This window comes from Lepisma saccharinum, chromosome 7, assembly GCF_977018435.1.
Source record: "Lepisma saccharinum chromosome 7, izLepSacc3.1, whole genome shotgun sequence".
Lineage (NCBI taxonomy): Eukaryota > Metazoa > Arthropoda > Insecta > Zygentoma > Lepismatidae > Lepisma > Lepisma saccharinum.
The window spans coordinates 72,991,236-73,016,849 of NC_139235.1; the positions used below are offsets into that span (position 1 = coordinate 72,991,236).

Sequence of the window (25,614 nt, forward strand, 5' to 3'; positions counted from 1 at the left end):
ACATCCATACCACGTTGAATTGCTCTAACATGCTTCTTGGTAAACAAAATATACTAGCTGCTTGTCTTGAGGTCATTTTGTTTGTCATTACCTCATTTACCGCCGCTTTCATGGCCTCTTCAGTCCATTTACCTTTTTTGTTGCCCTTCTCGTCTGCCATCTTACTCTGAAAACAAAAGCAAGCAGGACTGCAGTAGGAGCGTACAAAATTCTGTGTGGCCGATACTGGACGACACTTCGCTGGCCGATACTGTACGATCATTAGGTGGTAACAAAAGTTTCGATTACACGTTGTTTATAATCAATTTGCTAAACTATTTACAGGTTTTCGTATCCTTATAGAATACCGATAAACTGAATCTGACAATAAAATCAAACCCTTATCTCGAACATGAATACCAGGGCCCTAGAAAAAACGTCTCTCACGCAGCTGCTTGACTCTTCACAGTAACAAAGGCACAGTTCTCACAGTACTGCGTGAAAGTGCGTGATCCCGAACTATAACGCACACGAAGACATACCCTTCCCCTACTCCCGTGAACTACTGCTATGTAGCGTCAAATGTCCGAACTAGCAATTGGCCGATACTGTAGGACGGCCGGTACTGTACGACTATCCCCTACACCTTTTTGGTCCCAAAACACGGTTGCCATGATTTTGCGATGTGATTGTGTTTGCTTGAATTTCTTCTGTTTCAGTGAACCGGAGTGACACCATTGCATGGATTGCTGCTTCGACAAACTAGTGACGTACGGTAGCCAGGTTTCGTCCTACTGGTGATCCATAAATGGCACACAATTCCCGATGAATGTCAGCTGCACTCAGTCCCTTTGCGTTGAGAAATCTAATCAACGACCTCACCTCGCATTTGGCGGGATTTTCTATTACAGCAGCCATTTCAACTTCCTCCTACTCCACACTGAGTATACCTCTGTTGCAGGCACAGAATACTAAAGCATGCTTCCGTGCACGTTCAGTTTCGCCAGTGTTGCCAGTCCCAAGTAAGAAATTATCGGCCTTTTTTTTTTACATGTGCCTCGTACAATATTGATCAACATCTTACAAATTTGTCAATAGAAGCTTGCAAATGGATGGAACAGCAGAAAATCCGTCCATTAGCAAAGACAGCTATATCTTTTTGAAATCCCCCCCTCCCAAAAGTGAAGCCAAAAGAGCTAAGCAGGAACCGTCCTCCTTGTGAGCGAAGATGATGCTCTCAACATTTCTCATCTTCCCTCCTCCCCCACGTGGGATGCTGCCATAAACAACTTAAAATGTCCGAGATGCTCATGGATGGAAGACGGGGAGAGAGGAAAAAAATCCTTCTTCATCCAGAACAATTCCCCGAATAACACATATTGTACTTTAATCTCTTTTCTCAGAGAGGATGAGGGATGAAGGCAATTCTCTTGGTCACGGACCATTACGCTCAAGAAAGTTCTCTCTCTCGCCCCCTTCCCCCCTCTGGCTCATCCGACCGCTACTCTCTGCCCCACCCCTCGTCTCTCTAACCGTCTTTCCCTCAAGACAAGCGCAAGGCATCTGGAAACCTGGGCTTTGCCCTTTTTTGGTTCTCGCAAACTTCCATATCTTTAATTTCAGCATTTCTCTTGGTGACAGAGCTTCATTGTCTGAAGTTTCGAGAGTGGAAGAGGAAGCGAGAATAAGGCATTCTTGGTCAATAATCAGCATTGTTACGCCCGTATATGCCCTCCAAATACAGACCCGAAGATTACATATATACATACAGTATTGTATATCGTATCCAGGTTTCGACAACTGTATGATGAATGTTGTATGATTCCAGAAAAAAAAACTACATATGGTGATCAAATCAGTCTATATTTAAGTTAAAAAACACCTAACAGCGTTATGTTTCAATCCTTGATCAGACTGGAAATCAAACCATGTCTGAAGAAGACCTTGCCCCCCCCCCCCGCCGCTTTTTGCCACTTTTGATCCCGCACTATGCTAAACCTTATGTACCAAGGGAAAGTAAATTCTCCTTGCCCCCCCCCCCCGTTTTGGCACCTTGCCCCCACAGTTTTTGGAACCAAATCGCCACCACTGAGAACAAGGCTAAATCGTGTTACCATAAGATTCCAGTTTTGGATATCGTGTCCAGGATTCGAACCTCCTGCATTCGATTTCAGACTTAGCTATCGCATCCAGGATTGGAAATTCTTATATGGAATCTGAGATTCGAGATTAGACTTGGGAATCGGAAACTCTGAATTCAGCGTCGAACGCTACAACATAAGCGTACATTAGACTATACGATGGCAGTGCTATTATGAATAATTTGAACATGGAAGGGAGTAGGAAGAAGACACACATTTTGATACAGGACATACATGCCTAATACCAATTGTACTAGCAGGGTAGATACGAGTCTTTATTCTAACAGAAAAGGTAAACCGTAGATACAAAGAGGACTAAATCGTGACCGAAAAATGAAAGGCTGCTGGCAACACTGCGCAATCTTGCTAACGCATAAGAGATGTTTTCCGATAAAGCGATTACTGAATATCCGAAAGGATCTCCGAATGTGTCTTGCTGGCAACACTGAATAGGTCCCCTCCGAGCGCTGATAAAAGCGACCATCACTACGCAAGAAGGCTGGCCATGAATCAAACTTGTTGCCCCCAACTCTTTCCTATATCGAGGAATAATGGACTTTCAAGTCAATCCATCAAAGGGAACCGACATTTTCAATTGGCGTTTCTGTTGGCATTATTTATATATATATATCCCGACCTCCATTGCGGAGTTGTACGCACATCGCTGTATGACATCAGAGGTTCCGGGATCGAATCTCAGCCTGGGCATATTTTCTTTTCTTGTATGTCCTTTCATCTACTTCATCATATCATTTACTCTTCCTTATCGTCGCGATTAGCAAAAAGTGGAAGACAAGCGACGCTAAATAACAAGCATTAAATCAACTCAAAACACACACACTTATACATAAATTAGTTGATTGACTGGTTTGGATTATTTTTCTTCGCATATTAATATTTTTTTTATGGTTTTCTCGTTGCGATGCTACGATATCTCTCAAGAAAATAATATATGCTCTCCTGTACTTATGCAACCACGCTGTACCCTCATGGTTGCTAGATATTAATTATTTTGTCCCTTGAGTGAAATGGCGAAATTGTCGTACAAACAATTGGCACAAGAAAGGAATTTGTGAGAAAATATCCACAAGAAATTAAGCTGTGCTACGACAACCATATTGGATTTCCAATTTTCCATTAATTCTTTTGCATTTTACAGTTACAATATTGAAATGCACAGTTATTGCATTTTGTTATTAACTTTTGCAAGGATCGTTCAAGAAAAAACTTTACAAGTTAGTAAAAATTTACTCATTATGTTTATATTATAATTTTTGGAATTGTGAATGATTATAAACCGTTCCAACTTTTAAATTTAGTCAACACATGTGCGTTAGATAATAATAATATTATAAACACGTAAAATATGTTCATTTGATTTGATGAACTGTCGACTGCAGAGCCTACTCCCTCGTGTTTGTGTCCAATCTTTTCGCTTTACTGTCTGAATCCACAGATATTTCCGTATCGGGTCTGTCTGAAAACGATGCACAGACACCAGAGAAAAAATATTTCGTTCCCTATCTCATGTTGCAACCAAAATCCACACAATGATTGTCGCCTTTTCTTAAGACACTGCCTTTACATCTTTGAACTCCATGTTATCCTTTTCAAAACCGGAAGTGAAGTTCCCGCCCGCGGCAAGGAAGCACAGAAATGTAAACATCCTGTGATTAGCCCTTATACTGTATGCTCTCTTACAAAACGTTGGGTTGGAATAATAGAAGCACTTTGTCCAATCAACACTGCATCCCAATAATGAACCATTGTCAAACATTCAGAGAAATATTACATTGGCATACCGAAGATGGGATATTGGGATTAGAATCCCGCGATTGGAAATTCGAATTAACTTTCTTAGTAAATCCGCCGATTGGAAAATGGAATTTACTTTCTTAGTAAATCAATATAATTATTTTCCTCCACATAATGGTATTCAAAATGCTTTATAACAAGAAATAGGACGAAAGCTTATGAAAAGTTTAACAGAGCATTGATAACAACACAAGTCCTTATAATTTCTCTCAAAGAGTTGTCCAGTTTTGTCTACTTTTACTGCACTGGATGTACAAGGTGGTATCCAAAGGTTTTGCCTGTTGAGGTATAATTTGTTTAATAATGGAAAGATTGAAACAAAAGAACATACATATAGTTTGCTTGTAGTTTCCTCTACTTAGAGTTATCCTTACACACAGTTCCCAACACGTTCGATGCATTTATGCCAGCGTTTTATCCAGCGCTCAAAACCAGTTTGGAAAAATTCCACAGAATATTCCCTGCCCCACCGTTTAGAGCTGTTTTAACCTTCTGTAGGTCATCGAATATCATGCCACGAAGCACAGACTTAGCTCAGACTTTATGATATCCCAAACTCTGAATCATTACATGTGCTGACCCATAGGACATGTACACTGCATCAGAAATTTCCTGGATGGTGATGCGTCTATCCTCTCGAATGAGTTCATCATCCCTGTGGCGGTTGTCGTCGGTCAACGACGTTGATGGCCTGCCACTCCTTATCAAGTCCACACTTTCGGTTTCTTCCACGTTGAACTTAACTACTTAAGTCTGAGCTAAGTCTGTGCTTCGTGGCATGAGATTCGAGGACCTACAGGGGTTAAACAGCTTTGAAATGGCGAGGCAGGGAGTGTTCTGTTGGATTCTTGCAAACTGGTTTTGAGGGCTGGATAAAACGCTGGCACAAATGCATCGAACGTGATGGGAACTATGTGTAAGGGTAACTCTGAGTAGAGGACACTACAAGCAAACTATATGTGTATTCATTGTTCCAATCTTTCCCAACAGGCAAAACTTTTTGATACCCCCTCGTACTTTCATCAACATCACCCCATCAACTTTTTCCTCAAAGTAAAATTTTGGCGACAGAATGAAATTACAAGTTTATTGCTGCTCCAACTCACTTCGGCACGTGACGGTACCGAAAAATCCCTACGCAGTAAATCGCTGTTCGTCTTTTGTTTAAGGATCCGCAAACTTCAAACGAACTACTTCTAGATCAATATCCCTCTGGAGAGCGTTTACGACTTCGGAGGACGTTGTAAGGTAGCATCAAAAACCAGCGTCTTTCAACCTCGTTCCTGTTTGGACGCACCCAAACCCCCTTCCCTGCGCCCTTATCTGCTCTTTGCAATGTTCCCTTCTCAATCCCTGAGATCCTCTTAAATAGGGAGAGACATTTCTTGGAAGAAATGTCGTGGATTCTTACTTTATTCTTTTCATGTGATAGCTTCTTCAATAAATCCTTAAGTTTCGCTCGTGGACAACGTGCTTTTCGTCTACGAGAAGCTTCAACCAATTGAAACAGAAGGAAACCAGAAACTGTCGTGACGTCAAAATCAAGCAAATCTCTCCTTTTCTTCTGGCCATGGACAATTTCTAACATGCCACAGAAGTGAACTTACAAGGGTATCCTTTATTGCACAACGCTAGACCAACTTCTCGTTCTGGCCGTGTTAGGTTTGGTTCTCTTAGCATAAATACACTGCAAATGTATTATTTATGCTAAGAGAACTAAATCTCAAAGAACTTATGCATGTAGCGTAACAACAAAAGCATTTCCCGGTGACATCAGAACGCAGGTTGTTCTCACGTTGCGCGATAGGGAAGACCCGAACTTACACTAACACAGGGAAACAAAGGTAGTAAAACATGATTGTTTTATACGAGCAAAAATAGTATTTGGAGTTCATAATGTAGCCAGTAGATGGCAATGTACTTTAAATATATATTCACAATCAATATTACCAGATCAATCACCTCAAAGAGATCACTGGAAATCTAAATGTATGTGAGAAATTACGAAGTTATGTACGGAATATTTTTTCGGTGAAACTACAAAACTGGAACTTAAGTTTTAAGAGAAAATTTAATTTTCGCAAGGCCATAATAATTAACTTTGGTTTGAAGGTTTGGTAAACAAGGTTTTAATGTTTGTGCTGAAGCGTTAGTAACTTGTAGTATTATTAATTATGAACATGTTAACGTCTTCAAGAGCGTGCTGAGAGTACCAGCTCATTAAAATAATACTAATATAATAAATCGCTAAAATCAGCTTACTTTTACAGAGATTTTTATAATTTTCCTGCAGAAATAGAGTGGAGTATATATCGCTAAGTTCACATTATGAGCAGATAGGCTATCGGAACTGGACCTTTGTGCCTCCACCGGGTTTTGAACCCGCGACCTCTGGATTACAGGGTGATGACGTTACCATTATGCCATCGGGTAGGCCCAGTTGGGTATATGGAAACAGTGGCGTCTACAGGATTTTTTTTCCGGAGAGGGTGGAATTGTAAAGGTGTATAGTACATATCTGCTTTCTAAGGGAACGGTATACACAAGAAGATATTTTCCAAATTTATAACATTCTACTCTCAAAAATTGCAATAAAGGGGCTTGCATTTACCACTCTGGTTTTTGTCGTGTTCTTCGCTGCTTTGAAAATGTTGATAATCTCAAATTTCAGAAGGGGCTGTAGCCCCATCAGCCCCCTCTGCGTATGCCAGTGTATGGAGAGGTTACTTTTTAATAACTGACATTCCCGATAAATTACGCAGACGCTGAAAACCACTCCAATTTAAAATTTTCGAACAACGAATAACCGCGAAGGAAAAAATGCGATTTGGAAGTAACATTGTTGCAATAAAGGGTAAAATGATGATTTGGCGACCGCCGGAGCTTTAAGTAGTTGTTGATCATTGCTTTAAAAATAGAAACTCTTATCTTGTTATGTGTTCGACAGGTGTGTTACGATGGCAGCCACTTAAACAATAAACTTTAAACGATAATGTCAAAATCATGAATGTCTACGATAAAAAAGAAACTAATGGATATCTTGCAAAATTGTACGTGCATTAGAACGAAAATGCAAAATGTTCATGCTTGATAAATTTTGATCGCTAAACATATTCAAATATATTTAAATGCAGTAAATATTTCGTCGTGCAAGCCCAATTTTTACAGCATTTTTTTGTCAAGTCAATCTGAAGTGTACCAAACACGAGTTCGTAATGTTCCTGATCTACGACTTCGAAGCCGGACTGTGACGTTAGTAATGGTGTACAATATATGCGCGGAACTTGAATATAGGTTGTACGTACATCTCACAATACGGAAATGCTGAAAAGGGACCCTTAGAGAAATTTCGCATTTGGGGACGAACCATCAACAGCAATATTTCATACTATTGCGGCATGATACTCTACACAAGCAATACAATCGATTGGCGAAATTCCAAAGCGGCACAGGACACGTGACTCTTGTCGCTCTGGTGTGAAATCTCCATTAAACGCACGGCCATGAAAATAGGTGGGTGGCAGAAGTTCGCGCTGTTGCCACGTCGGATCACAACCTCCTGTGTTCGGAAGTTTAGAATCAATGATCTCGTAGAATGGGTCTTCGTAATCCAAGTGATACAAACTAACAGTATTTGCTCGAAAGGTCACGGATGACAGGAAAGTGTCACGGAGAGAGGTCGGCCTCCCGCTCGAACTAGGCAACGCAGCCCGGTTGACGTTGCCACACATTTTCATGGCCGTGCGTTTAGGGGGGAAATGTCCTGTCAGTGCCGAGGTGAACGTACCCCCTTTCCCCTTTCCCGCAGTCGGTTTTCTGGCGCCCGTCCCTGCCTTAGAGCAACAATAAAGCCGTATGACGCACATTTCCCGCTTCCGTGAAACTTTAATAAATGTCATGTAATTAAAACGAAGTTGTCTGTGTCCTTCTACAGACTGTTCCCCAATGATGGACAGAATGCACTTTCGTGCCGACACAACGAAGAAAGATGGCTGGAATTTTTACACTTTTGCCTTCATTTGAGAATACGAATAACATGTTCAAGGCACTGCGTTATCTAATTCCAAATCCGCATGAAGAAATTTACACAAACGTCGAAAAAATCTTTAAAAAACATGTCTTGAGGCAAGTCTGCCAGAATATTTCTAAATTAATAACTATTAACATTGTGAGTTTAACTTTAATCAGCTCACGGATAGTACAATTTTAATAGTTATTAATTAATTTAATTAATTAATATTATTAACTGTTGTCATTTTGTAAACGTAACCTTATTAATAATTACTTTAAAACTATAATCAATAAGATTTTCTCTAAACAATTCCTATGTAAATATTGGCTTGATGCATGTATGTTAACTGCATTAATCATAATGATATTATAATCAAGGGATATCGGGTTCGATATCCGGTGGAGGCACATTGCACAGTGGTTATGATCCAGTGGACTTCTGACAACAATTCAATTCATCACTCATCATCATCTTCACGATTAGACACATGTGGCAGAAAAGTGGAGTAAAATGAATCAAATCAATTAACCATGGCAACGTTATTTTTAGTACAATAACTTCATTACGGTTAAATTTTAAAACACCTACTTGATATTAACATAAATTTGAAAGTATTTTCATTTACTATACTGTCTTCACTAAATTTGAAATGTTCTCTATTTAATTATACAATTTGTGCAAAACAGAGGTGAGATTAGTGCGTGGTTGCCTCACCTCCACACACTTTTGTAAATTTTTTGGCCCCGCATTATGCCCTTGCCCCCACCCCCCATTATTTTGACCCGATTTCCGATACTGAGTGCAACATATTTGGTTTGGACCAACTAAATCTGTCCGGCTTAAAGATATAATAAAATAAAAATTAATAACCTGCAAGTTTATTAAAATATTTGCGTACAGTTTTCTTTTACCCATAGAGTAACTCTAAAAAAAATTTTTTTTTACTTACCAAATTTACCTCAATATGTACACCATTAGTTGCATGACAGATGTCCAACCTATATGCAATCTCTGTCCATGTGTTGTACAGCATCACTGACGTCACATTTCGGCTGCGAAGTCGTAGATCAGGAAGATTACGCACTCGTGTTTGGTACACTGAAGACTTGACAAGAAAACTCAAGCGGAGTAATGTCTGTAGTAGTCTTCAGCATGGGCGCCCGCATAGAGGGGCCAGAGGGAGCACTTGCCCCCCTCCTGAGATTTATGGAATGTAATCCCAATGGTGAAATTGTAGAGATATTTTATAACAAAACGTATTGTTTTCTGTGACTTACAGGTCGTAAATTACAGCAACTATTATTATTATTATTTGAAGTACGGTTACATTTAACCTTACAGTCTATTTTGCACTTATTATCTAACTACAAGAATAGCATTTTGTCCTACATGAATTAATGTTAAGTATACAGTTATGCAAATTGTATATAGATATACAGAATACCGAAATTAAAAATGTATGTAATCTAAAAAAGAGTAAGTAGTCGTAATAGTAATGAAATAATAATAATAACAGAAATAAAAACAATAATAATAACAATAATAATAGCAATATTGTTATTATTATTATGAATAATAATAATAATAATAAAAGTTTCTGTTACTCTGCTTCCCCTGAGAGAAAATCCTGCATGTGACCGTGGTCTTCAGTGTACAAAATACGAGTGCGTAATCTTCCTGATCTACGACTTCGCAGCCGAAATGTGACGTCAGTAATGCTGTACAACACATGCGCGGAGCTTCAATATAGGTTGGACATCTGTCATGCAACTAATGGTGTACATATCGAGGTAAATTAGGTATCTAAAAAAAAAATGAGTTACTCTGTGGGTAGAAGGAAACTGTACGGAAACATTTTAATAAACTTGCAAGTTATTAATTTATACATGTATATATTTATATACTTTAAGCCGGACAAACGTATATGGTCAGGAGTCGAAACATCAAAAAATTCTACTATTTCATATGCTTCCATGGATTAAAGACACGAAAACATCGAGTTAGCAGTCATCGCCCACCTACAGAGCTGTAAACAGCATTTGGCTGTTGAACATACAAGACATCGTCTGGCACGGATGGTGCCCTGCAATAGGCATAAACAAATTGTTTTCTCTGCATTAACATAAATTCATAAGCGAGAGCCAAACTTCTGTTTCGACCGTCGATTGATGGGAAATTAAAATTTCCAATTATTGGGGCTCTGCCAATGTTGCTAGACCGAACCAATCTCGACAAGAAAGCATTTTAATAGACTGACAAGCATCGTTAAAAACGGTCGTTAATTTCAAATTCTGATGACATAACACTGTGAGGCGGGGGAGGGGGGTATAAAACTTGTTTATGTAAATTTCAGGATAAGTTTTTATTGTGTAATATTGGATGGACAGTCCTCTTCCTTCCCCCTCTCTATTTCCCCTCCGTCCCTCTTTTTATTTATATATACAGGGTGAGTCAGTGAACATGTGAAAAAATAGGGGATGCACCACTGAACAATTTGAAATAGGGAATCTAGGGTTGCAGAAGCCAGCATACCGAGATACGGAGCAGTGTCTAACTTGGATGTGGATGTCCGCAACCATCTGGATTTTGCTCTTCTTGCTTGCTGAATTTAATCGAGAGTTTCTATTTCCTGGCCTGCGAGGTCACCAGACCTGAACCAATTCTATTTCTCGTCTTGGAATAGCCGGACCCTGTGGCTGAGTGGTTACCACATCGCGCTGCGACGAAAGGTTCCCGGGTTCGAATCCCGCTCGGGCTTGGTTGTTTGTGAATGTCCATTCATTAATTTCATCATTTCATCACTCATCCTCTCTTCGCAAATTAGCCTATAGGCACAACACGTGAAGTAAAATAAACTAAATCAATCAATCAATCGTCTTGAAATATCACACTCACTTAAAGGTTTCGGCAGTGTCTTTCTTGTACACTCTATCATGCTTGCATTCTGGTTAGCCGTCGTCATTTTGAACAACTGTTGTGAGGTACCTAAGTGTACGTTGTTAGCACCTCTTTGTCAAAGCTATGAAACTAGTTTCCAAATGTCAAGTACTCATACGCGTAAATCAATTACAATAAATGTCGCTACTCATTGTCCATACATGCCACTGATTTGTCGTTCATATGGACCATAATACATGCTACAGCTCGACATTTGTGTCCTTACTGTGACCCTAAGGTTCCCTATATCAAATTGTTCAGTGGTGCATCACCTATTTCCTGTTTCATTTTGCACGCTTTCACTGAACCACCCTGTATATAAGGCAAAGCTACAGCACACATATTGCAACATGATATGAAGCTTCATGATGGGGGATTTGGAAGTAGGATCACGTACATTCACTATCTCGGCCATTTGTGGAGGCCATGTGATCAATACCAAGCTCCGGCCGCCTTTATCCGCCAGGGATGCTCCGAGGTGCCTATTTATCAGAGACTGGGTGAACCTCAGAGTAGTTCCATTCAGGGATATCACTTGAAGAGAGTCCACATGAAATTTGCGAATACCCTGTACACACATACACACAATACATTATTTACATATATGTATATATATGTATGTATGTACGAGGGCCACTATTTATATTTTGAGCCTTGGCAACACTGATTGAAGTTAGGCGCGATTTGACGTTTGCACGGAATCGTCTGGCATTATTGACCATAACGTACTTCAAATGTTTTGTCAATAGCTTCATTTGTTTGTTTATGTTGCCTTGGAGATTGCGCGACAACAATAAAATGGAATTAACTCGTGAACATTTTCGTGCGATGATTTTTTACGATTTTCGACGTGGATTATCAAGACAAGAGTGCATCGATCAACTTACTTCCACATTTGGCGATGAAGCCCCATCCTTTGCCACTGTGAAACGCTGGTATAACGAATTTAATCGTGGCCGCCATTCGCTCACCGACGAGATTCGCGAAGGTCGTCCAAATTCAGTTGTTGTTCAAGAAAACATTGATGCTGTGCTAAACCTAATACTGCAAGATCGTCATGTGACATTCTGTGAGATTGAGGCAACCATAGGCATTAGTTCCACCAGCATATATAAAATATTACATGATCATTTAGCTGTGAGAAAGGTATGTTCTCGTTGGATCGCACACAATTTGACAAGAACTCAAAAAGACGCTCGCGTCAATTGGTGCAAACAAATGCTCAATAAATACAATCGTGGTGCTTCAAAAGACGTATATAAGATTGTAACACGTGACGAATCATGGATATATGCATATGAGCCGGAACGTAAACAACAGTCGACTGTATGGGTGTTTCAAGATGAACCCAATCCAACAAAAGTTGTTCGCGTTCGAAGCACATCGAAACAAATGGTCGCCTGTTTTTTCGGGAAAACTGGTCATGTGGCAACTGTGCCTTTAGAGGAACGTAGAACGGTCAACTCTGAATGGTACACAACAATTTCTTTGCCAGAGGTCTTCGGTCAAATACGGAAAACAAACAAACGCCGTCGGATCATTCTTCATCAAGACAATGCCAGCTGTAACACATCTCGTCTAACAACCGACTTTATGAACAGTCAAAAAATCGAATTGATGGGTCATCCGCCGTACAGTCCTGATTTGGCACCCAATGACTTCTTCTTGTTCCCGAATGTCAAGAATAAATTGCGTGGACAACGATTTTCGTCGGCGGAAGACGCCGTTGATGCGTTCAAAAACCATATTATGGAGGTGTCTCAAGAAGTTTGGAAAAACTGCTTTGACAAATGGTTCGAACGAATGCAAAAGTATATTGGCCATAAAGGAGAATACTTCGGAAAACAATGAAGCAGTTTTCAATGCCAAATTCCTGTTTTTTCATTGTTAGGCTCAATATATAAATAGTGACCCTCGTATGTATGTATGTATGTATGTATGTATGTATGTAAGTCACTTGTCGATTGTTGGCAAAAGTTGAAGCATTAGTGTATTATTAAAATTATAATCAGGTGTATATTATCACCCCTCTTTCATGTTTTGGCGCCATTTATTCTTGTACCCGCCTTCAGAAAGTTAAATATTTTGCATGCTTTGTGAAGATCATGTTATTTACGCGCCTTTTCGGTTGTTTGTAGTTCGCGGAGATGCGCTATTGTGAAGTAAAGTACGTCTGAAACCTTAGTGTCAAGCAGGAGAACCCGGAGGCTTCGCGCAAGTGAATGTAGCACCCGAAACGAAATTCCACAACAGCAGCAGACGGGATTTTGCCTAACGTTTCATAAATGTGTTATAAAATAAAGTACATCAAATACGAAGAACTGAAAACATATGAAACCAAAATATAAGTGAAATTATCGTTAGGCGTGTTGTTTTCATTTCCCCTTTACTTTCATTCTCTCTCTCGTTTCTTTATTTCTATTCCTCTCCACATTTTCTGTCTATCATTTCTTTTCATTTTCCCCTCTATGTATTCTTTTCCTTTCTCATGTTCTTCCTTTTGCTCTCATGTTTTATTTATTTCTTTCCCCTCTATCTCTTCTTTCCCTTTCTCGTATTCTTCCTTTTGCTCTCTCTCTCTCATGTTTTATTTCGTTCTTCTCCTCTCTCTCTTCTTTTCCTTTTCCCTGTTCTTACCTTTGCTCTATCTCTCTCTCTCATGTTTTATTTCTCTTTCCCCCGTCTATCTCTTCTTTTCCTTTCCCCTGTTCTTCCTTTTGCTCTCTGTCATTTTTTATTTCTTTTGTTTCCCCTTTTTATGTCTCATCTTCTCTTGTTTATTTATCTTCGTTATCCTCTTTCTCTTCCTCTCTTTTCTACATTTCTATTGCTATCCCCATTTTCTCTCGTTTCTTTATATCTTTACCTTTCTTCTATTTCCGTCTCTTCGTTATTTCTCTTCCTTTCCCATTTTCTCTAACTCTGTCTGTACCTGGTTTCCTTATTTACCTCCCATTCTCCATCGCTCCTTCTATTTATCGTCCCTTCTCTCTCTGTTAAATGTTTAGTTTATTAAAACATTTCAACAGTGTATCCCACTCTTTCACATAGCACACTCTGCTTTGCATTTTGCAGACTACCGAGACTCTGGCGTGAAACATACAGCCAATATAATCCTCTGTGCGGCTCATCTGTCTAAGTGGAATAAAAGCGAAACAAATCAAATCAAACTAAGGACAAAACTTGAATTTGAATCCTCTCTAGAAAAGTTTCAACTGGTGCCCACCTGTATATACCTTCCCTGTAAAAATGACCGGGTTTCTAAGCAAATGCATGCAATTCCCGCCAAAAGCAAAAGTCTCATTAGTACAACAGAATAGTGTACTTACGTGTTGTGATATTGGCCTTCCTTACGGAGGGGCATACCCGCCACAGTCCTATCTTGAAGGTCACCGTAGTCGTGATATTAGAGTCTGGTATCTTGATAGGCTCCTTCGTGAAAATCCACACATTACTCACAAAAGCAGTCACAAGGGTAGCGAGGCATATCAGCCCCCACAGAACACTGAGTCTGGACAGTTGGTTGCTTGTGCAACGCATACAGTTACACATGGTTACGTGGGGAGGGGGATGGATGGGTGTTTTTCCGGTTCAGTTGCGGTTCTTGGATATTGGAGAGGATTTGTGGGGTCGTTCAATGTTTATACTCGACATGTTGCACTGATAACGCGGTAAAGGGTGGTGGAGGGACGTGGGTGAAAGCCCACAGACAGGCATTGCACACAGCGAAGGGCCGAAAGTCAAAAAGGGCCCGGGTGTTGAAGTTGTCACGGTCGGACAGACAGACAAGAACCATCCTCAGGGCCACCAGCACAACCAACGACACACGCACATGTTCGCACAAGTTGTACACGCACACACACGTCACATCACGTACGGTACGGGATACGCATTTCCACCTCTGACGCTTTTGCACCGAACGCACGCTCCCTGCTCACTGCCGGGAAGCTTTCGGCCGAGTCTGGACCCCCGACGGGCGGGTTGGCGCATGGCGCTGCTGTCAGAGGACTCTGGTGGGGAGATCTTGAACTTTGTGAGGGGAACTCTGGTTGCAGTACTTTAGAGGGAGAGGATGCGAAAGATCTGGTTCTGTGACGGTCTGTCCGAAATGGAAAAAACTGATGAAGCGCGAACCGCGAAATGGGGAACCGTTTCTATACTTAGGACGGGGAAGTGGGGGAGGGGGGTAAACAATAACTATTGAAGGACATGGAGCGGTGGAATAAGCGCGAAAGGGCACAACCACGAAACATAACACAGGATTAAACGCGAAAGTAAGAAGAGCGAAACGGAACAAGCGCGGATGGAATAAATACGAAGGAATAAGTGCGAAATGGAATAAGGCGAAAGGAACCGCGAAATGGAACAAGCGCGAAAGGAACAACAGCAAAACGGATTAAACGCGAAAGGAACAACATCGAAACGATTTATGCGCGAAAGGAACAACAGCGAAACGGATTAAGCGCGAAAGGAACAACAGCGAAACGTATTAAGCGCGAAAGGAACAACAGCGAAACGGATTAAGCGCAAAAAGAACAACAGCGAAACGGATTAAGCTCGAACGGAACAACAGTGAAACGGATTAAGCTCGAAAGGAACAACAGCGAAATGGATTAAGCGCGAAAGGAACAACAGCGAAACGATTTAGCGCGAAAGGAACAACAGCGAAACGATTTAGCGCGAAAGGAACAACAGCAAACGGATTAAGCGCGAAAGGAACAACAGCGAAACGGATTTAGCGCGAAAGGAACAACAGCGAAACGGATTTAGCGCGAAAGGAACAACAGCAAAACGGATTAAGCGTGAACGGAACAACAGCGAAACGGACTAAGAGCAAATGGAACAACAGCGAAACGGATTAAGCTCGATAGGAACAACCGTGAAACGGATTAAGCGCGAAAGGAACAACAGCGAAACGGATTAAGCGCGAAAGGAACAACAGCGGAACGATTTAGCGAGAAAGGAACAACAGCGAAACGGATTAAGCGCGAAAGGAACAACAGCGAAACGATTTAGCGCGAAAGGAACAACAGCAAACGGATTAAGCGCGAAAGGAACAACAGCATAACGGATTAAGCGCGAAATGAACAACAGTGAAACGGATTAAGTGCTCAAGGAACAACAGTGAATCTGAGTAAGCGCGAAAGGAACAACAGGGAAACTGATTAAGCGCTAAAGGAACAACAGTGAATCTGAGTAAAGGCGAAAGGAACAACAGCGAAACGAATTAAGCGCGAAAGGAACAACAGCGAAATGGATTGAGCGCGAAAGGAACAACAGTGAATCTGAGTAAGCGCGAAAGGAACAACAGCGAAACGGATTAAGCTCGAAAGGAACAACAGCGAAACGGATTTAGCGCGAAAGGAACAACAGCGAAACGGATTTAGCGCGAAAGGAACAACAGCAAAACGGATTAAGCGTGAACGGAACAACAGCGAAACGGACTAAGAGCAAATGGAACAACAGCGAAACGGATTAAGCTCAATAGGAACAACAGTGAAACGGATTAAGCGCGAAAGGAACAACAGCGAAACGGATTAAGCGCGAAAGGAACAACAGCGGAACGATTTAGCGAGAAAGGAACAACAGCGAAACGGATTAAGCGCGAAAGGAACAACAGCGAAACGATTTAGCGCGAAAGGAACAACAGCAAACGGATTAAGCGCGAAAGGAACAACAGCATAACGGATTAAGCGCGAAATGAACAACAGTGAAACGGATTAAGTGCTCAAGGAACAACAGTGAATCTGAGTAAGCGCGAAAGGAACAACAGGGAAACTGATTAAGCGCTAAAGGAACAACAGTGAATCTGAGTAAAGGCGAAAGGAACAACAGCGAAACGAATTAAGCGCGAAAGGAACAACAGCGAAATGGATTGAGCGCGAAAGGAACAACAGTGAATCTGAGTAAGCTCGAAAGGAACAACAGCGAAACGGATTAAGCGTGAAAGGTATAACCGCGAACACTTCATTGTAGCGTTTAATCCCTTCCGCGGTTATTCTGGCGTTCCCAGGACATGATAGAATCGATGTGCAGCTAGTCTTCTACTAGTTTTCAATCCCTCTCTTACGCTTGCTTAAACTAATTACACATACCTTATTCTAAAGAACTAAATAATAATTTAAAAAGACTAATTTACTCTAGTCTAACATCTCTATCAAAACACACATGCTGAAATTGAAAACTTTTTTTGTTACTCTCACCGAAATCATGGTACTAATCTGCAATGGTAGAGCGCGAATAACATAAATGCAGTGAATTTAAATTGTTAAAACAATATATATTAGTAATTTAATAGGTAATAGATTTTTAAGACACAGTTTCGAGCCCGACTTTGCTACCCACCAAATGCCCCCTCGGGACCCAGCAGTGGGTCGCGCCCCATAGGTTGAGAAACAATGCTCTACAAAGTGCACGCCACCTCTTCTTTGGAAGATCCTCGTCACGATCCTCAGAAGATCCTTATCGTCCCAGGGATGTCTTTGTAAGATTGCACGAGAAACGGTAGAAAAACCATGACGTTACTTTCTCTATAATTGGTGCATAATAATTTTTTCCTCTTCAAATGTTAACGACTTTCCTCTCTGAAAAAAAATGGAGGGGGGTGGTGGTCTCAAAAGTAAAAGACTCATAAGGCCCCTATACTGAACTCGGATGCTGAAATCAATCATAGGCCTAGGATCCTACTTCCAAGAAGCAACAGATATAGCAGTCCTGTCCATGGATATGGTTCTGTAAGAGAGCTTTTCCCGCTATGATGTCATCAAAGAGGGCAGCCACTCCATCACAAAACTGCTCATATCTCTGTTAATAATTGACCGATTTTGAAAGAAATTGATTCAATATGTTGTAATTTCTACTTTGAAGTTGAATGAATAAGATTTGAAAAAACTTGTTATATTTTGTTTATTGTTATTATAGTTCTTTTTGAATTAAAAGATCCACAGATAATTACACTTAATACAAATTGCAATAAATTCAATATTACTGTTTAGTTTGTTTTCAAGTCCTCTTTATGCACAGAAATGCTCATCGGGACTGGACCTACAGTTTAAAGTGGGATGCGAACCACTATATGGCTCCACTGGGTATCGAACTCGGCACTCCTTGTTAAAAAAAGATGACGATTGTATGATTTGGTTTATTTAGCTTCACTTTTCTTCCACTTTTGGCTATTCACGAAGAAGAGGATGAATGATGATATGATGAAATTTCTGAAGAGACACTCACAAAGAACACCCATGGCAAAGCCAGGATTCGAACCTGGGACCCCTAACCTTGTAGCGTGCTGTTCTAAAAGGCGAAGATTTACCAGTGTGCGTATAGTAATCATAATGCAATGATATCATGAATAAAGTGGCTTTACACTACCATTAAAATTCATATTTTTCATGAGTGATTATATAGAAATTTTAGATGGGTTTTTACAAGCTGAATCCGTCCCCTGACACTGACACATCTACAATAGGAGCAACAGTTTAATTCATGTTCCCTACAAAAGCATAGAGATCTGGCACATTTTTAACAATTTTATGCTCTAAATAAGTGATCAGTATATTTTTTAAGTTCTTTTCTGGGACGTAACCATCTTCTATCAGTTGATGTAGGTCCAGTCCCGATTAGCCTTACTGTGCATAAAGTGGACTTAAAACACCAAATCAATCAATCATTCATTCTATCAGTTGAAAACCAAATACGCAAGGGTCTATGCGAACAACCACGTCATCTCAATCCAGTGTTGCAATAAGATCTCAGCAAATGTTCTCCAGCATCTGCTTGTAGGTGGCAAATCTGACATGGCAATTGGAGCAGATAATTATTTCATCTCAAAAGAGATAATTTGATATCATAGGGCATACCAACGGAAGCAGTCTGTGGAAAAAGTGGGAGATAACACGCCATGAGCATCTGATGATATCCAGTCTATTTCAGGAAGTAATGCATTACTTTTGTCTAAGATTTGAGCACCCACCACGAGCCTTCTAAGACAACCCTGGACAAATACGAAAAGATCCACAATGTCGGTGGGGAAGCTGACTTAAGAATGCATTGGGTGAGCTGATCATTCATTCAATTCTTTTCATATGTCAGGGGCATCACCAAGAACTCCGTAAGAGTCTATTGTATTTTTCAAATTATCACAAACTCTCACCAAAAGAGCATGAGAGTCTACAGAGACAAGATAAGGGCATTGAAATATATATCGCTCACAGCTCCGAAGAGGTTCCTCTGACAGTGCAACTCAACTGCTTGCTAGGATCATCAAGGAATAATTTGATGTTACAAGAATTTACTGATATTTTGATGTGACATCCATAAATTTAGTGCCTTTTCTGGTGATGAAGGGAACGAGATATCAATCAACTGTATATCTGTACAACATCGAAAGCAGATAAATCCGCTAAAAGTATATATTTTTTGTCGGTGGGGAAGCTGGCTTAAGCTTGTTGATTCATTGAAAACATGCATCCCAGAGTGGATTTACTAAAACAGTTCTTGTTAGATCTATCCTGATATTTTGGTTTTGGCTAAGTTTCACTGAACTACTCTATATAGATTTGGTGTACAAGAAATATGGACGCCCACAACACTTGTTGATTCCACGCGATCATTGCCTCTTCATAGTATTCACAAAAGAATTAGACCAAATATATGCTCATTCCTTCCAGTCATCAATGCAATATCGGGATACAAGAAAATAGCTCTTTATAAAACATCTAATTTATATTTGGAGAACTTTGGAGTTTCACATGTCTGGGAGGAGACAGAAGAAACTCTTAAACCTACAGAAGGTGATCCTTTTGTAATATTTAGTTGAACTCATATTGTGACGGTATGGTCATGGGAAGAATACAGACATTGAAGGTTTGTTATCTACAAGCAGGTGCTAGGGAACATTTGCTGAGAACTTATTCCAACACTGGATTGAGATGACGTGGTTGTTCGCATAAATCCTTACGTATTTGGTTAACAACTGATAGAATGCTTGATTGATTTGGTGTTTTAAGTCAACTTTATGCACAGTAAGGCTAATCGGGACTGGACCTACATCAACTGATTGAACATGGTTACGTCTCAGAAAAGAACTTAAAGGAATATACTGATCACTTAGTTTGGGCATATAATTGTTAAAAATGTGCTAGACCTCCATGCTTTTGTAGGAAACATGAATTCAGCTCTTGCCCCTTTTGTAGGTGTGGCAGTGTTAGGGGACGGATTCAGCTTGTGAAAACCCATCTGAAATTGCTATATAATCACTCTTGGTAAATATGAATTTTAATGATAATATAAAGCCACTTTATTCTGGTATCATTGCAATATGATTATTATCGGTAGAGTGGTAAATCGTTGCCTTTTAGCACAGCGCGCTACAGGGTTAGAGGTCCCAGGTTCGAATCCTTGCTTGGCCATGGGTGTTCTTTGTGAGTGTCTCTTCATAAATGTCATCATATCGTCATTCATCCTCATCTTCGTGAATAGCCAAAAGTGGAAGAAAAGTGAAGCAAAATAAACCAAATTATACAATCGTCACCTTTTTTTAACAAGGGGTCCCGAGTTCGATACCTATTGGAGGCATATAGTGGTTCGCATCCCACTTTAATCTGTAGGGCTAGTCCCGATGAGCCTCTCTGTGCATAAAGAGGGCTTGAAAACAAACTCAACAGTAATATTGATTTAATGCAATGTGTATTAAGTGAAATTACATATGTATCTTTTATGCGAAATAAATGTAGAAAAACAATAAACCAAAGACAAAACGCTTTTCAAATAATCTTCATTCACCTTCTAAATAGAAATTACAACATTTTGACTCGATTTTATTCAAAATCGGTCAATTATTAACAGAGATATGAGCAGTTTTGTGATTGAGGGGCCGCCATATTTGATGACATCATAGCGGGAAAATGTACCAGGTGGCGGATGTCCACCCAAGCCAAAAAAAACTTCCTGAGACACCTACTAAGCATTGATGAAAAAATATTCTCTATACTTTCCTACAGAACCATAGCCATGTCGTGGACTATAGTGTTTTACTGATGAAACATTTATCCAAAAGACGAATTTTACATGTGATATTAGCGGCATATGTGATTGACTCTAACAAATTAATCTCACTCCTCCCCTTCTAATCAAGGACAGAAATAATGTAGCACTGTACATTTCTTACATATAAATAAAAAAAAGCATCATTTATTAGATATTGAAATAAAATTCGATGTGGACCGTGTCCTCTCTTTGAAATTCCTTCATGAGTTGTTGGCCTTGGAGTTTGTATGTTTCTACGAGGGTGGTTCAATAATTATTGTCCCTGACATATAAGCAGTATTATTTTTCCACAAAGTCCCCCTTCACAGTAATGCACTTCTTCCAACTATGCTGTAAAGCCACTATGCCAGCTTCAAAGAATGTCTGTGGCTGCGCCGTGAGCCATTCTTCCGCAGCGTCCATAACGGCAGCATTTGAGGGAAAATGCGTCCCCTTGAGGTGCTCCTTCAACTTCGGGAACAAATGAAAGTCACTAGGGGCGAGGTCGGGTGAGTAGGGAGGGTGTTCCAACACATGGAAACCAGCAGCATGGATTGCGGTACCAGTAACATGGCTTCTGTGTGCTGGAGCATTATCGTGGTGAAACATCACTTTTCGCCGCAACATCCCACGCCGTTTCTCCTTGATTGCTTCGCGTAACTTTTGGATTAGGGCTGCATAATAGTCCCCAGTAACAGTGTGTCCCACCAGGTAGTCAATAAGGAGCACACCCTTCGCATCCCAAAAAATTGTGGCCATAACCTTGCGTGCTGATGCTTGCACCCTGAATTTGCGGGGGGGGGGGGGGTGAATTGCTGTGCCGCCACTCCATACTCTGTCGTTTGGACTCGGGATCATAGTGGTGGAGCCATGTCTCATCCACTGTCACAAATCTATCACAGAACTGCTTCAGGTCTGCCCCCATCAGCTCCAAACCAGCCCTGGAACATTGAACTCTGTCTTTCTGTTGTTCACGGGATAACATTTTGGGGACCCATCGCGCTGACACCTTTCTGAATCCCAAGTGTTCATGCACAATGGTTTCCACTGAGCCTACAGAGATGTGCATGATGTCTGCTAACAGTTGCACCGTGATTCTTCTGTCAGCCATAATCATGTCATGCACAGCATCAATGTTTTCTGGGGTGGATGCTGTTGTTGGAGGACCAGCACCAGGGGCCTGTTGACAGCTTTCACTGCCGCAACGGAAATCGCGTCACCAGTTTTTTACCACCTGGTAGGTAGGAGCCCCATCATCCAACACACTGACCATGTCCTCATGAATCTCCTTTGGGCTTAGCCCCTATTTCTGGAGGTACTTGATGACAGCTCGCTGTTCGGTTTTCTCCATTTTTCAAACTAAGTGCCACCTCTCACACCCAAAACGAGAAAAACAAATTTACTATAGCACCTACGGTTCTGAAATTTTGCATATAGGCATCTAAGACATTAGGCTACAATATCCCCATCATTCATTGCAATTCATATACTTTAAGTATGCCGGGGACAATAATTATTGAATCACCCTAGTATTTTGATTTATTACACGTTTTTTTTACGAATTAACAAATTAAAAAATTGTATGTCTTCATCATCTTTTACATAGATATTCCCACCCTATATTATCGACTCAATTAGAGACATCTGAAAGTATAGAATAATACTTATATCATGAACAAATTCACAAAGAAGAAATAAATATTTCTTTTAGAATATTAAATATTATTCATTTACTTAAAAAAGAGCCACAAGATGGCACAAGAAGCAAAATAAAAGAAAACAAATTAACACATACTTTGTTAATGATTGTCGGAAACTGTGCTCCGGCAACTAAATTTCAACATTGCAGTTAGTGTTAAGGGAGTGATTTTTTTGAAAGAAAGTAACTAATTCATAACAAGCTGAAATTTAGTGTATAGCTTCCAATAGCGGCTCGTGCCTAAAATAACAGGTGAAGAAGTATATTTATAGGCAATGAAAACAAATAGTAAGTGCCAGTGCCCCCCCCCCCAATTTAAAACGTCTTTTTTGTCTTCATCCGTCCATCTGGAAAATGGTGTCTGCAACAAATTACACACTAAGTCATTTACTGGGTTCATTGTAGAAACCACAGCTCAATACATGAACACAACACACGATAGGAAACGCGAAACACACACGCGGAACAAGATCTCGCGAGAACGCGAAGATTTTGCCACAAGCACTGGATGCGATGTTTTCTCCGACGAGAGAACTGATTCACGTAGAGGGCGACACCATGTTCAAGGCCAACGCTAGGTGACGTCACCGTTGCCATGACAACCGGCTAAGTCTTCCGCACCCTGGCGAGGTTTGCTCTTCGACGAACTCACGTGCGTAGCGCAGAGCGGCGTAATTTGAGTATTATCGCGTACGTTCTGCTGAGAAATAGTTTAATTTAACAAGCAAATGAAAAATGTCAATATTAATTTGAAAATTAGGTGAAAACATCTGCACTTGTTGCACTTGGCCAGCCGCCACTGATAGCTTCTTTATAATATTATTAACAAGATATTAAAGCCTCTGCGATCATCATTACGCCAAGTCCACCATATTAGCCACTTAGCGTATGGGGACTTTTGATATGTTCATAATAATGTCATAAACAAGCATTGTACGGAATGTCAGATTTCAGCTTCTTGTGAATTAGTTCCTTTATTTTTCCTATTTTGAATGCACTAGTTGTCAATTTGCAAAAATGCAGCCCAGTGCGGGTTAAGTAGAAGCCGCCTCACGGAGATATCTTTTATGTACAATTTATTTACACACATCCCCTTCTCCGTATATGCGTACATCGTTACGTTACAGATTCAGTGAAAAATCCTCTAGGTTGCCTTTTGGTCCATTACAGAAGAATGCATTGTTTCGGACTTGGCGCTACGAGCTCACTATTTACTACAGCGCTAACCCGCTCTCGTCAGTGTTGCCACAATCTGAGGGCATAATTTCCCTTTCCAAGGGGCAAAATTTCCCTTTTTGCACTGTTTTTCCCTTCACTAAAAACCTTTAAAAATAATAGTAATAAATAGTACATAATCTGTAGCTACTAATCTGTACTATTTTTGAGTTTGCTGTCTTGAAAATTCCATGGAATTTTGGTATTTTTCAACCCATTTCGTTCAAAATTTGGTTCGAATTTCCCTTCATAGAGGGAAATTTCCCTTCATGTGGCAACACTGGCTCTCGCAGTTTATCACGTTCACTCTCTCTGTATCTCCGTGTATCCATCTATCCGTCTGTCGGCATCTGTCCAACTCTGTCTGTCTCCGTCTCGGGAAGAAAAGAAGAAGAAGAAGGGAAATATGCTGCCCCCAAAGAGCTTGCAGCATAGAGTGGCGCCCGACCGTACTACTCCTTTACTAGCTTTTGACCTCTCCTAGTGTCACAACTTTGCCTCCTGAGGCTTGTTGTGGCTGCCAGGTTTGGTCTCTGCAAGGGGGTAGTTCTCCCCTGAGAGTCACACCAAATTAGACTGATGTGGCCTCTTTGGGGAGGTCTACATTCATGCATGGCACGCACTAGTATACTAACTACCTATATGATATCGGGATTGGTCTTTACATGGTTTAAATCTTGTAAAGAGATTCCTACCAGGAGACGAAGCTAGAAAAGATGTGGAAAAAATATCTAGAAGAATAGAGAAGGAAAACTTCGAGGGTAAAACCAAGCAAGCTTGTAAAACCTCGGCTGCATCTGTATTCTCCGCCTCGAAAGAGTCGGAACCCGGTATTTATACTCCGACAAAACTGGCCCGCCCCAACCACCTGAGCGAAGGCCCTTTTGTTACCTTTCAAGAAGGAAAGCCGCTGGGGAATACTAACCCTCGATTTTTCGAACAAGAGGCAAAGTTGGAAAGAGCATTTGAAAACATATAAGCACATAAACGTTTCCAGAAAGCATTTCCATTTTACAGCTGGACCTCCCCGTGGTGGTATCGTCATCGCCTTGTAATCAAGGGGTCCCGGGTTCGATTCCCGGTGGAGGCACATAGTGGTTCGGATCCCACTTTAAACTGTAGGCTCAGTCTCGATTAGCCTTAATGTGCATAAAGTGGACTTAAAACACCAACTTAATCAATCTATTTTACAGCTGCGTGCGTTAAAAACCACACAGCAGGTGTAATACGTGGAAGATAGTTAAGCATTTGAATGTTTTCAGAACAATGTGTTGCGCCCCGTTAAGGTGATAAAAACTTTCATTTGTACCCAGGGACGCTTGGTGCAAATAGCCTAAAGTGTTGACGCCCACGAGCAATCACAGGTTTACCCAGATGATTAGCACGTAACAGGGTTGTTCAAATTGTTGAAACAAACAGAACAGTCCGTACTTGAACCACTGTTTAAGTGCATAATGACAACAATGACAGAATTCAGGTATACCAGATGCAATCCATGAGCATGTCACGTGTCACCCGATATCAAGCCAAGCATCAAACAACCAGGGCCAATTACATACGAGGAGGATTCCATACTGGGTGGGTGCGAATTAGCCCAAGTGCTTTCTGGGCATTTCCGAGGTATATAAGCGCTGCCTCTCTCCGTAGGATCTAGTTGATCTCTCGGACTCCAGGGATGAAATGCGACCGCGCAACAGTACTACAGAGGTTGCCATGGGAACAAGGAGCGAAAATCGCTTTGCCGTCACTGCTTTCGTCTTGTTTGCGATGCCAGTAATTACGTTCGCGAT

General features: G+C 40.7%; 1 protein-coding gene across 1 annotated transcript in view; it reads right to left on the reverse strand.

Moving 5' to 3' along the window:
* Positions 1 to 14,436, reverse strand: part of LOC145990505 (voltage-dependent calcium channel gamma-7 subunit-like) — a 758,904-nt gene extending 744,468 nt beyond the window's left edge. Inside the window, exon 1 of the mRNA XM_083126201.1 lies at positions 14,214 to 14,436. Within this exon, the coding sequence (XP_082982327.1) occupies positions 14,214 to 14,436 (223 nt within the window). The remainder of the gene's footprint in view (positions 1 to 14,213) is intronic.
* Positions 14,437 to 25,614: the final 11,178 nt, after the last annotated feature.